Source organism: Phragmites australis, chromosome 4, assembly GCF_958298935.1.
Source record: "Phragmites australis chromosome 4, lpPhrAust1.1, whole genome shotgun sequence".
NCBI lineage: Eukaryota > Viridiplantae > Streptophyta > Magnoliopsida > Poales > Poaceae > Phragmites > Phragmites australis.
Genome location: NC_084924.1, coordinates 268422 through 282349, shown reverse-complemented (window position 1 = coordinate 282349; position 13928 = coordinate 268422). Strand labels below are relative to the sequence as shown.

General features: G+C 41.8%; 2 protein-coding genes across 5 annotated transcripts; both read left to right on the top strand.

Annotated features, from left to right (window-relative positions):
* Positions 1-640: 640 nt before the first annotated feature.
* Positions 641-6587, top strand: LOC133914940 (uncharacterized). Its single transcript, XM_062357900.1, has 9 exons — positions 641-885; positions 1175-4073; positions 4154-4234; positions 4903-5055; positions 5286-5449; positions 5540-5687; positions 5770-5892; positions 5982-6069; positions 6142-6587. Exons 2-9 carry the CDS (start codon positions 1281-1283, stop codon positions 6318-6320), a joined length of 3729 nt encoding a protein of 1242 aa, XP_062213884.1. The 5' UTR covers positions 641-885; positions 1175-1280; the 3' UTR covers positions 6321-6587.
* Positions 6588-6765: 178 nt separating this feature from the next.
* On the top strand, positions 6766-13284 carry LOC133914941 (transcriptional corepressor LEUNIG_HOMOLOG-like). 4 transcript variants are annotated; one of them, XM_062357903.1, is made up of 16 exons: positions 6777-7223; positions 7368-7650; positions 7736-7977; positions 8092-8134; positions 8219-8324; positions 8668-8717; positions 8794-8994; positions 9235-9303; positions 9379-9588; positions 9671-9803; positions 9882-9991; positions 10346-10495; positions 11325-11480; positions 11570-11698; positions 11776-11973; positions 12705-13284. In XM_062357903.1, the coding sequence occupies exons 1-16, from the start codon at positions 7192-7194 to the stop codon at positions 12846-12848; spliced, it is 2256 nt and encodes a 751-aa protein (XP_062213887.1). In that variant the 5' UTR covers positions 6777-7191; the 3' UTR covers positions 12849-13284. The 4 variants fall into 4 exon arrangements, with proteins under 4 accessions (XP_062213885.1, XP_062213886.1, XP_062213887.1 ...); XM_062357904.1 differs by having other exon boundaries at positions 6780-7223; positions 8092-8131; XM_062357901.1 differs by having other exon boundaries at positions 6766-7223; positions 9235-9588.
* The last annotated feature ends 644 nt before the right edge of the window (positions 13285-13928 follow it).

The window sequence follows — 13928 nt, the reverse complement described above, 5'->3', positions numbered from 1 at the left end:
GATAGGTGCTCTTTCCCTACGAACACAATAATCACGGTGGTTATTTGGAACGTAATCAGAGCCATTGGCGTGTTAAGGTCCGTCCAGGAGATTGACAATAAATGAAAAATGCATGCATTGGGCATTTGAGCTGGATTGAAATTCCAACCAACCTTGATTTATGCTCGGTATTATATACTCCACCACGAAACAAGATTCTCTTTCCTCAATAAATTTGGAGAAACTTATGTTCAAAATTAGTTGTTTGTTCATATACAGATGTGTCTTTAACGACGAATATGATCAAGTATCTTCAGAACTACTTGACCTAGTTTTATCGCAAAAAGATATATATTTTGCTACTGACATACAAAAATAGTGGGCTGTGGTGTAAGAGTCCTGATATTGATATTATGAAATTTCTCAAAAAATAGAGTAGTATATAAAGCAAAGTAAAAGTGTAACATATTATTTGAAAATCTAGCTTTTATCTTGAAGAAAAACATAAAATTGTATTAGATTTTGTTTATTGGGCCGGAATGTTTATGCTTATTTGGGCCTCAGTTGGACCATCAACTCCTTTCGTTTTTGGGCCGGGCCCAGCCCATCCTAGCCCAGCCCAGGAGGTTTCTCGCTGTTGCTTCGTCTTCCTCCCCTCCCCTCCGTTTCGCGTCGCGGCGGTCAATTCCTTCCAATCGCAGGGCGGCGTGGTTCCTCCCTTTCCTTTCCTCTCCTCCCCCCACCCCGTCTTCGGCCTGACATAACCAGCCCTTCCCTCCCACCGACGCGAACCACTGCACCCACCCACCTCCAACCTCCTCTCCTGCATCATTTCATTGGGGATGGAGATCCATTTCGATTTGGGCTGATGATTCATCTCTTCTTTTGCTGCACTGCCGCTGCCGGGTAAGGAACCAAGCCCTAACTAAACCTAGCTTGCCTCGATTCGATCCATAGCTTACTTCCAAATCTTCCTTCTGGGATCGCCCCATCCACGTTGTTGCGGATTTGTTTGCTTGCTTGCTTGCTAACAGGATCAACTTTAGTTTGTTGTTTACATCATCTTCCCGAAAATCTTGGGGAATCTCCATGCCATGACTCACGAGCACACGAGCTCCTCCTCTAGTGTTTCGTGTAGGACTAGGAGTATGACGTGATACTTCTGAGCACCATTCAATTCTCTTCTTCACTGCAGGTTGAAATGAAATGGTTCTGCCAAATGCTCATGTGCTACTTCTACCACTGAATAAAAACGGGAAAACAAGGGTCGCCATAGCCATACTTGACACCCACTTAACTTAATGGAGCCTAGAAGAGATGCAGCTGGCTCTGCCGCAGCTCAAAGACCAGCCATGCATACGCATGGACCTCCGGCTTCATCCTCAACCACTTCTCGTGCTCCAGAGTATCACACTGCCAAGCCTGTTCTCAATTTCTCCATCCAGACCGGAGAGGAGTTTGCCCTTGAGTTCATGAGGGACCGAGTTATACCCAAGAAACACTTGCTCCCTGCTACATCTGGAGATCACAATGTTGCACCTGGTTACATCGACCCGAGAGGAATGCTTGGTGCTTGCCACACAGGATTTCAAAGTGGTCCAGATTTAACTACGCTTGCAGCTGCTGATACTCAACCACACAAGGATGCCCAAATAAAATCGTTTGCTGAAGCTGGTAACAGAAGCAGGCACACATCAACTTGGTCAGTGCCACGAGTCTCATCAGGTGATGGTAGTAGTCGGGGACTCTCTCATGGCCATGCTTCTTCTGAGGCTTCATATACCTCCAGAAAAATCAAGTTCCTCTGTAGCTTTGGGGGCAAAATCTTACCCCGGCCTAGTGACGGAAAGCTGAGGTACGTTGGTGGCGACACACATATAATTCGAATCAGTAGGGATATATCCTGGCAGAATCTCAAGCGAAAGACTCTATGCATCTATAACCTACCCCATATCATCAAGTATCAGCTTCCTGGCGAAGATCTTGACTCTTTGATCTCAGTGTCAAGCGATGAAGATTTGAGAAACATGATGGAGGAATTTGGCATGCTTGAAAGCAGTGAAGATTCTCAGAAGATTCGGATCTTTTTGGTTTCCTCTGTTGATTTTGACGAGACGAGCTTTAGCCTGGGTAGTACGGACGGTGATTCTGAGTATCAGTATCTTGCGGCAGTCAATGGAATCGACGTTGGATCTGGGAAGCCCTCAAGTGGCCATGGTTTACCAAGCACATCTGCAAGTGAGTTGGATCAGTTCATTAATCTCAATACTGATGCTAATCAGTCGAACCCAAATCGAGATAGGTCAGATCTGCATTGTATGGGTGCACCATCTTTTGTGCCTTCTGCTACATCCTCAATACCAACACAACCAAGTTTATCTGGTGATCATACTGCCTATTTGCATTCTTACCAAGGGCATGGCGCTCAGGGTTCCAATTCCTTGTATCCGGTGTCCACGGAAAGATTCTATGACACTGAGAGCCGAATTTCTGTGCCTCTATCTGTGCCTTCAGACTATGGACATACGTCTCAGTATGCACCACATTCTGGGACTGCATTAGTGATAACTTCTGACCAGCAGCCTTATCAGGAGGGCTTTATGATGGAAGGGGCTATAAATGATGCAAAGCAGGCTTCTAAGAACACTGGACATAAAAAAAATGAAATGGATTATTTCCAATCCCTAGAGCATTTGAGTACTAATGTGCCACAACATGATCCTTCTGTTTCAAAATGTATGCGTTCTGAAGCACTCCCTGTATCTTCTGCTCAGGAAGGTTTGGCATCTTTTGTTCAACAAAGTGACAGTGGGAAGAGCCTAGAGATTCATAAAGTGTCAAAGGCTGCATCTGCAACTCAGGGTTCAGAGTTTAATGAAGACGACCACGAGTCCTCCAATGGAGCTTTCCCATCTGGATGTTCTCATGTTGAGAGTGACATGATTGATCATGGTTTCGAGAATCCAACAACCCGAGATGGACGGGTCTTTCATTCTGAGAGGATTCCTAGGGAGCAAGCGGAGTCCCTGAACCGGTTGTCAAAATCTGATGATTCACTTGGTTCTCAGTTTCTTTTGCTTCAGTCACAGTCTGGTGTAGCTAATGAATCCATTGCCGAGGCTGCTGATCCTGTCAAGGGAGCTGAAAAATCAAATTTAGGGGCCCCACCACTTAACTTGAATGAACCTTCTATTGATGATGATCTAATACAATTTGAGAAGGAGTTTGCCAAAGCTGTACCACTGCCAAGTCAATTCGGTATAGTTCTTCCTTCTGAAGTATCGGATGCTACAACCATTTCAGAGAATCCTGTAGCTGAACAATTGGCCAGCGAAAAGAGAACATTGCATGATCCTAACACTATAAATACAGAGAAAGTCATGAACTCTGCTGAAAAGGCTCCAGGTAAAGGTAACTTGAAAGAGACTACTATCAATGGAGTACAGACTGTTAATAGACAGCAGGGAAGTGATACTGCTATGGCACGTCGTGTTACTTGGGAGGCTCCCAAGACTGCATCCTCCACTGATGTCAAGCTTGAACCAGCTGTGTCGTCATCCACCAGCGCTTCAGCCATTCCACGGGATGAATCTGTTGTTCCGAACACGGAGAACAGAGATATCTGTGTTGATATCAATGATCGCTTCCCCCCTGATGTGCTTTCTGATTTCTTTGAAAAGGCTAAAGCTGCAGCGCAATTATCAACTCCCTTTAATGATCCTATCCTTAGCTTGAACATACCAAACTATGAGCCCAAGAACTGGTCATTCTTCAGAAATCTTGCACAAAATGAGTTTCCACATAAGGATAATGACCAAGGTCTGGCAAAAATTGAGGAGGGAGTCTATCCATTCACAGGAGTAAGCAAGGATACAACTAACATGCAGAACTTGAACCCTAAATTTGATCTTGATGCTGAGAAGATGGTAGCGCCTTTAAGCACTACTGTTGACCCTAGTAGTATGCCCCCTGCATATGTCCCATCACACATTGACAGGCAACCGATGATGGAGAGGACTGTTGAAGGGTTTCAAGTTGACAATCGTTATGCGCAAATGGGGGAGAACATGAGGCCACCTGTTTCGGAGTTTGAGGTATGCACATTAAACAAAAGACAAGTGATTAAATTGTAGTAGATCTGTGTTGCTATTTATGATTATTTTCTTGGTTTCAGGAACCAAAGTTTGAAGAGGACAGAACTGTTACACCAGTCATGGATGCATCTCTTCGAGACATTGATTTCGAACACTTGCAGGTATGATGGTTTTAAGTTGTAACAAAGTGAATGTGTTTTAAAAGTTCTTTACGTTTCCACATTGAGAATATGCGACCGCATTCTCCAAGCATTGTCATTTTAAGCTGTTATGCGCTTGTCTCAGTGATTCCACTTGCTTATCTCCTTGTGATGGCTTATGCTCACTCTGGGAAAGAGGAATCAATTACAAGCAAAACGGCAGGGAGACATTGAATTAATAGTATAACTGCATCCTGCTGAGATGTTGTCCATGGGTGTCCAGTAATTGAAGTATGTGTTGATAGCAAAATAATTAAGAATCTAAAAGGAAAAGATTGCTTATGAGGTTCACACATATTCTGCAGTTAGAAGATTTACCGATGTAGACAAAAGTATTTTGGGGTGTACTTTGATCTTTGACAAGCTTGGTATATTTCAATGATAAATAAATTCCTTTTCAGTAAAATATATTCTGCTGTTAGAAATCATTGTTCATGCACGTAGCTGTTATCATATATATTTTTGGTTGAGAGGAAACATATTCGCATATTCTGGGTGCATCATATCCACTAGTTGTTCACAAGGAGGAGTTACTTAATACAACCTCTTGCTGGCACATATGATCAATTGCATGCAAACATTGCTCAAATGTTCTGTTGAAATTTGAAAATAAAGGAATCTTTCAACAGATTATCAAGAATGAAGACCTGGAGGAGCTTAGGGAACTTGGTTCTGGCACTTTTGGAACCGTATACCACGGAAAATGGAAGGGAACCGACGTGGCCATTAAGCGTATAAAGAAAAGCTGTTTCACAGGCCGATCTTCTGAGCAAGAAAGACTAGTAAGTACCTCAACTTGCATCCTGCTGAATGTTTAGTATGTTAGAATTATTGCCATATGCTTGCGTGACAATAGACCATAAACATGAAAGGCGAGTGCAATGTTACTCAATAAGCATTTTAAACATTGTGACTTGTATTATCAAGTTATCTCATGTTCCATGGTCACTGCATTCAGGAGAATGGATATCTTGAGTACCGCAATTTACTACCTGCATGTTGTGTTTTTTAGGCACACGAATTCTGGAGGGAAGCTGAGATTCTGTCAAAGCTTCACCATCCAAATGTCGTGGCATTTTACGGTGTTGTGAAGGATGGACCAGGTGGTACTTTAGCAACTTTGACTGAGTTCATGGTTAATGGTTCTCTTCGGCATGTCTTGCAGCGCAAAGACAAGTACTATATTCCTGTGTTTCTTTGTATCTACATTTTGTTTATTTAATTGCAAATGACTAAGTAATAATCTATTTTACTGCATCTGGAAAGGTATCTTGATCGTCGTAAGCGGCTTCTCATAGCGATGGATGCAGCCTTTGGAATGGAGTATTTGCATTCAAAAAACATTGTGCACTTTGATTTGAAGTGCGATAACCTGCTGGTGAACCTTAAAGACCAGACACGCCCTATTTGTAAAGTATGTTGAAACCACTTTATAGTGTCATTATGGCCATTTTTCATATTTTCATGCGTTCACTAGATTTGCTATCGTTATGAAGGTCGGAGATTTTGGCTTATCCAAAATAAAAAGAAATACATTGGTTTCGGGTGGCGTGAGGGGGACCCTGCCATGGATGGCCCCAGAGTTGCTGAATGGGAGCAGCAACAAGGTGTCGGAGAAGGTAAAGACTCTTTACATACCCAGAAAGAAAGGTGTTGGTTTTGCATTCCAAGGCATTAACATTATTTTTGTCATGGATGATGGATACAGGTGGATGTGTTTTCCTTCGGTATTGTCATGTGGGAAATCCTGACTGGAGAGGAACCTTACGCCAATATGCACTATGGCGCAATAATAGGTACGTGTTGTTTGAGAAAATTCCTGTGCTTGTGGATCTTGCTATTTTTGTTGAATCTGGTGGGGGGTGCAGGGGGCATTGTGAACAACATATTGAGGCCACCGGTGCCGGCAAACTGTGATCCGGAGTGGAAGAGGCTGATGGAGCAGTGCTGGGCTCCGGATTCGGTGCAGCGGCCGGCTTTCACAGAAATCGCAGGACGGCTGCGTGCCATATCAAACCAGGCGAAAGCAGCTGGGGCGGCGAAATAGAGTTGAGAGGAGGTTGTCCAGTCGTCCTAGGCCTCCATCTGACCTTACACTATACTGTAGTTGAAACTCAACTACTACACTATCTATGATATGAAATGAAAGATGGTGTGTGTGTCTGTGTGTTATAAACCGATCGAGGTCGAGATCGAGATCGAGATCGAGTGTAAACATTGTAAGTTGTGTATACCCCCCCGGGCCCAGGCGAGCAGACATTGCGTTTTGGCGATAAACTCTTTATTGAAAGCTCCGATTCGCCAACTGTTTTCACATATGAATTACTGATATTTTTGCACAAAACAAGATCCATGACAAATATCTATTTTAAAAAAATATATTCGTGAGCAGACATTGTGTTTTGGATTAGGGGTGGGTATGAGTCATTTAAATAGTAGAGAAGTAGATAAAACATATATACATAAAAACATGAGTTGAATTCGAATCTAATCGAATTGAAGTGAACTTGGTTCGAATCTAATCGAATCGATTCCATTCCTTTCCTTTCTTGTTGTTCGTCTTGTTGTTGGAGCGAGAGAGCGAGCACCGTCGTCTTCTCATTCCACTACTCATCCAGGCGGAGGTGGAGGTGGAGGTGGAGGGCGGAGTGGAGAAGCAGCAAAGAAACAAGGCGACGGCCACGATACCCTAGCCCTAGCTAGCTATCTTGAAAGCAAAGGAGATGAGGTGAGGGCGAGGAGGAGCGATCGTCCCCTTTCTCCGCTCTCCCTTCGGGTGGATTTGGATTTGGATTCAGATTTGGCTCTCCCTTCGGTTGCTTTGCTTTGCTTAGGGTGGATTTGGATTTGGAATTGGGTTCGGCTCCAATCCCCCATCGATATCTTCCCCTCCCTCCTCCCTCCCTCCCATAAGAGGGATGGCGCGGACGAACTGGGAGGCCGATAAGATGTGAGTCCCCAATCTCTCCTTCTCCCTCTCGTCTCCTAACAACTTATTAGACTGGATTGGATTGGATTTGCTGCTGCTGCTGCTAATGGAGTAATGGTATGCCTTGATCCCATCCCATCCCATCCTCTTTGATGTGCTCTGCAGGCTGGATGTGTACATCTACGACTACCTTGTCAAGCGCAACCTGCACGCCACCGCCAAGGCCTTCATCTCCGAGGGCAAGGTCGCCACCGATCCCGTCGCCATCGACGCCCCCGGCGGATTCCTCTTCGAATGGTGGTCCATCTTCTGGGACATCTTCCATTCCAAGACCTCCACCACCTCTTCCTCGAATGCTTCTACCTCCATCGACAACAAGCCGACTCCGACTCCCCAGCAGCTACAAGCACTACAAGCCGCCGCCCCTTCTTCTCTTGATCTTGATGTAGTAAGTAATCTACTTACCATCAGGCATGGCATCTCCAACCCTATTTATTATCAGGCATGGCATCTCCAACCATATTCATTATCAGGTCAAGTCGAGGGAACACCAGATGAAGCTCCAATTGCTGCAGCAACACAACGCCCACCTGCACAGCACAAGAGATTCATCTGCCCCAATTGCTGCCCTCAACTCCGACGTCTCGGCTGTTCTTGCGTCCAAAATGATGCAAGACCGACTCAGGAACCCCAACCCTGTCCACTCCGACGCATCCCAACACCTGCTAGACGCAAATAGGATTACCCTTCTCAAGTCACCACCTAACCACGCTGGGTAATTTTTTCGTTCCCTTTTTTTTTAAAAATTATTATTATTATTATTATTATTCCAAAGCTCATCCAAACAACGCATACTGAGAATGTGAATACATCCACCTTGTCCTTTCAGGCCACCTATGCAGCAGATTCAGTCAAGAAACCAGCAACTTGTAGTATATCTTCCGCTACTCATTTCTCCTTGCAATTTTAACTGCTTCCACATTTCTTATCTTATATTCTCTTAATCAACCTTCAAGGACATCAAACCTGATGTTGCTATGCCACAAAGAACAATGCCTACGGACCCTTCTTCATTATACGGATCAGGGATGATGCAGTCTAAACCTTTATTACTTTCCTCTGGTTAGTATTAATTTACTAATTTCTCCGCATGATAGAAATACTGCTGCTGATTGTACTTTTCGCTGAAGAAAACAGATTATAAATTTGAACTTCCTAGTTCCTACCATGTAGGGTGTAACAGTGATCTGTACTTGTGAAAATGGGCTCACCTATGTGTAAAATTATATAGGCGACAACATTAGTTCTTTTCATCTGAAATCAAAGTGTAGCTTCAAATAAAGTAGGGTGTGCGGACAGATAGATAGGTCAGAATCCCCTGTAACTATAAGTGTACCCGAGTTGGTAGTTATACTGTTGACCAGCTTAATACTATTTTTCTTGCAATTAATTTCCCTCCACTTAGGACTAAATCAAGGTGTTGGAAGTGTACCACTGAAGGGCTGGCCTCTAACTGTGAGTTAATATTCCTTTCCATGTTTGCATACTTTCCTGCTTTGGGTGCTTACATATTTTTTGTTGTTTGCTAAAGGTCCCAGGTATTGACCAACTCAGGTCAAGTATAGGTGTGCAGAAGCAGTTGATGCCATCTTCAAACCAATTCCAACTTTTATCACCACAGCAACAGTTGATTTCGCAAGCACAAACGCAGAATGACCTTAGTAGAATGGGTTCTCCAGCACCATCTGGTTCACCGAATGTTCGATCAGATGATCCAGATTATCTGATGAAGGTCAGTGTGTAATCAGTTCTGATTAACTTGGTAAACCAAGTCCAAACATAACGTCTGGTGCTTAATTTTGTTTCACCTAAGGTGTTCACCCTTTTCAATCTGACTTTCAGTATTTTACTGGCTCACCTTCTTTATTTTTCAATCTGAAATTGTATTGACAATGTTCGCATTTCGCTGTCTTTTTTTGTCTGTATTGTATTAGTGCTGTCATTGACATTTCTATTATTTGCAATGTTTTAGTTGAAGATGGTCCAGATGCAGCAGTCCTCAGGCCACCGGCCTATTGAATTGCAGCAGCCGCATCAGCAGGTGACAAAGAATCTTTGGTTTTGTAGCTCCTTATGGCCGATACTTAACGAGTTTACCATATTTCTTGGCGTCCAGAATACTAGAAAGCGGAAGACAACTTCTTCTGGAGCAGCCAATAGTACTGGCACAGGAAATACTGTTGGGCCTTCTCCTCCGTCAACTCCTTCCACTCATACTCCTGGTGGTGGAGTACCAGTGGCTAGCAATGTTAACATTGTACAGAAGAGTTCAGTGATTTGCGGCGCGGATGGAACCAGCGGACTTGCGTCATCGTCAAACCAGATGGTATGATTCTATGCTTTGCTCGTGTTGATGTTTTCGATTTCTGAAAGTCAGTTTGTGCTCAAGTGGTTTCTGTTACTGACAGGACAATTTGGATAGTTTTGTCGATTTTGATGAAAATGTTGATTCATTTTTGTCAAATGATGATGGAGATGGAAGGGACATGTTTGCTGCTTTGAAGAAAGGGTCCTCGGAGCACAATTCAGAGTCTTTAAAGAGTAAATACTTTAACCTAAAGCATTCTGCCGTGCTCTGACAAGAGAAAAGAAGGTCAGAAGCTTTTCATTCTTGTGTAGGTCTCTCCTTGGGTGAGGTTGGTAACAACCGTGCAAGCAACAACAAGGTTGTTTGCTGTCACTTCTCTACGGATGGGAAGTTACTAGCCAGTGCCGGCCATGAGAAAAAGGTAAAATGTTTAGAACTAGAGAATATACTTATAGTTTTTTTGCAGCTAGTTGCTGTATAGTTTCAGATGGCATTTTTAAATATATAAAATGCATTTCAACTTGATATTTGATTTCATCACAGTTATCACTGCTTACTATATTCACAATTGCGCTCCCACTTTCCAGTAACACAAATGTTTAAATGCCATATTTTTCACTTTCCATATTTTCACTTTCTCTCTGGAAGCCGAGGTTTTTTTTTTCTACCTTAATTTGCTGAAGGCTACCTTTTTCCTCTCAATGTTGGGTAAATAAGTCTAGAATTTGTGATTTTACTCAGCTTTTTATGTGTAGAAGTTCCTATGATGTTGTAGGTCTTCCTCTGGAATATGGAAAATTTTAAGATGGATGCCAAAATAGAAGACCATACAAACTTTATCACGGACATAAGATTCAAAACTAATTCAACTCAGTTGGCTACATCATCTTCAGACGGAACTGTTCGACTATGGAATGCTGCTGACGTAATTTTCTCTACTTCTCTGTTCTCTCTTTCATCTGCTTATCCTTTATTCATAGTACTTACTTTCCTGTATCTGCTAGGTAAGTAATGACTAGTTTAGTTAGTTATTAGGTGGATGCTTATTTGAAACCAAGAAATCAAGTAAATATGTCAAGCCAAATCTACCTGCGCTACAGCATAGAGGGTCCATCTTTTTATGACGAGTTTGAATTGCTTTTTCTGTGGTCTTCTCAGCAGTTTAGGTTGAAGAAACAAGGTTTAAGAAAATAGTGGCCGCACAGTTTAGAGTATTTAAGTTCATAATGCTATAGCACTCCCTGTTCTTTTCACTAGATTATGTGTGATGAGCACCTGGCGAAATATTTGAATCACCACAAGGATTTTCAGAAGTGATAATTGGAGAATTGATTGTCACATCAAATATTAATGCACACTTACTGCTTATGGATTAAAAGGAGTAAAGGACACTGCTTTATTTTTACAAACTTGAATGTTGAATGGATGCAGGTTCATTACATATTGAACTAGTAGATGTGATCTACAGTGCATTCAATTGAATGGTGTGCTAATTACTTGCACACCCAGTAGTATAGCAGAGGAAACCAAATATCATTCACTTAATTGGCTAATTACTTGCACATAGCTGCTGGTTCACATTACACCATTGAAATCTTGTGCCAATTTGTGTACCACAAATAAAAGCCTTGATATTCTTGTTTAGTGCCTACTGATTTGTGTTCAACGTCACAACATTGGTGACTCAACGTCAGATTGCCTGAATAATACTTGGTTGAAACATCTGAAGTTCATGTCTATTCCTCCTTTTTCAGGAAAGTGGTGCTTTACAAACTTTTCATGGGCATAGCTCTCATGTAACATCAGTAGATTTTCACCCGAGATTGACAGAGGTTCTATGCTCATGTGATGACAATGGAGAAATCCGCTTCTGGAAAGTTGGTCAAACTACAACTTCTCATGCTTTTAGGGTTGGTCTTCAGTGCCGCTGACTCTTAACTTTGCAAACCGTTCATTCTTGCGTTAGGTCAATTATATGTATTCTTTTACATCATCACAGGTGAAGCAGGGTGGCACTGGAAGAGTTAGGTTTCAACCTCGAAGCGGGCAGCTCCTTGCTGTGGCAGCTGGAAGCATGGTGAACATATTTGATGTTGAAAAGCAAGCCAATTTACATTCTCCTCCAAAGGTAATCAATATGCATCAGATGCTTCTTCAGAATTTGCAATGTAAAGTAATTAACCACTTTTTTTATTTGTGATTTAGGGTCACAATAGTGAGGTAAACTGCGTATGCTGGGATGAAAATGGCGAATATCTGGCATCTGCAAGTCAGGACACTGTGAAAGTCTGGTCAGTAGCATCAGGCATATGCATTCATGAGTTAAGATCTCACGGACACCAATATCAGTCATGCATATTCCACCCAAGATATCCGAAAGTCCTGATTGTTGGTGGTTATCAGGTAAATGCTGTTCCATGTCTAACTGCATTTATTTTATTTTATGCAAATTCTACAATGTGGTCTCCAAGACAGGGATTCAGATCCTGTTTTGGAGAAAATATGCCTTGACTGCTTTATGAAAACTGGCTGTTTTTTTGGAATTTCCATTAAATATTGAATTCATTTTTTTTTCCCAAAAATAGCATCAATTTTCTATGAAGTTGGTATGAAAGACCGTGGAGATGGCTGGAAGATATTGAAAATGTGAAATATAGATGCAAATGTGCGACCATTTCAAAATTCTAACTTGAACAGAAGCAGATGGGGGGATACATGATACATCCTATTAGTTTCTTCTTCTGCTTTCCTTGTTTTTCCCGAGGGATTTTGCCTTGAGGTTGGATGGCTCAACTTAATGTTACCAAAACTAAAGCAACCTTCATGTTCCATAAATTGATAGGAGCTCAATTTGGTGTCCGGGCTTCATGAGTGGCATTTTTCTGGTTCCAGTGAAACACAAATTGAAATAGTGTACATATAAATCCTATGAAGTTCCTTGTTTGTTGATCATATCCTCTTTGTCCAAAGAGGCATATACATAAAACCTTTGAATTATTGAATGGGAAAATATTTATTACTAATATGTGGGTGCATTATACTTGCCTGCCTCTATTTTTGAGACTCGGTTATTTGTCGGAAGCAGTTTTGCTCGACCTTGATTCGCACAATTCTATGTATGTACTCTGATGCAGACGCTGGAGCTATGGAGCTTATCAGATAACCAGAGAAACCCAATCCAGGCTCATGAAGGCCTGATAGCTGCTTTGGCACACTCTCCATTCACCGGAATGATTGCCTCTGCTAGTCATGACAGATATGTAAAGCTTTGGAAATAGAAGGGTGGGATTCGATTCCTTTTGGAAATCGATCTACAGGGGCTCTAGCTGGTGCTGGTGCCTTCCATGACGACCCTAGATTATATAGGAGCAACAAATGATGGTACATTCGGCTGAACGTCACCAAGGTGATAATCCTAACTTGCATAGTCTCTGCCAGAGTTTTTTTTTTCTTGGCCGTTTCCTTTGTTATAGAAGGCATATATACTTCCCTTGATAGGCCTAGCTACCCTTCCCTTAATAAGCTATGTATTGTACTCGGCGTTGAACAGCATCAATTCTTGTTGTATTATACTCCACAGTAGTAGAGAAATGTTTAACGATCAAACTTGAAAAGGGGGTAGATGTAATGCGTCTGGATGGAGTGATATCTCAGAATTTTATTTTCTTTTTTCCATGGAAATGCATGCATGCACGAATACAATTGATGGATGTCGATGGTTCTGTATGTAGATGTAGCAGCAGCAGCAGCGGTTGCTGCTGCATGGATGGATCGATGTACCTGCTGGTGTTGGTGCTGTGTAATTAATTAGATTAATTTTTGGGTCCTCCATCGGCTGGCTTGAGGCCCCTGAGCACGGGGACACCTCCTTCGGCTCCGGATCCTGCCGAGTTATTTGGTGCAGCCGCATTCAAGGATGAAATTCCTGCTCAAGATTAATTAATATTAATTGCAGATTAATCTATACTTTCTATAAAATACACGAGTTATCAATCTTCATTGTCCACTTGAGGTGATCAAGTAGTTATTTTACAAAATTGGATCTTATTTTTCCTTTTAAAATAAAATTAATCTATTATTATTTGTGTTTTATATATAGATATCTAATATTTATCTTTTATACATTTAAAAAATACATTAATCTTGTTGTTCATATTTAGACGTTCAATATTTGTTTTTCATATATTTATTGTTGGGCTTTTTCAGAGTGGGTTGCCTCTCACACTTCGCCTATTTTGTGTTGCTACTAACAACTAATTTTGAATGAAACAGTCATCTTCTCTCTCATAAAATTACATAATTATGTTGAGAATTTTGTAAATACAAATATCTTTTGTTATATTATATTATTTAATTTA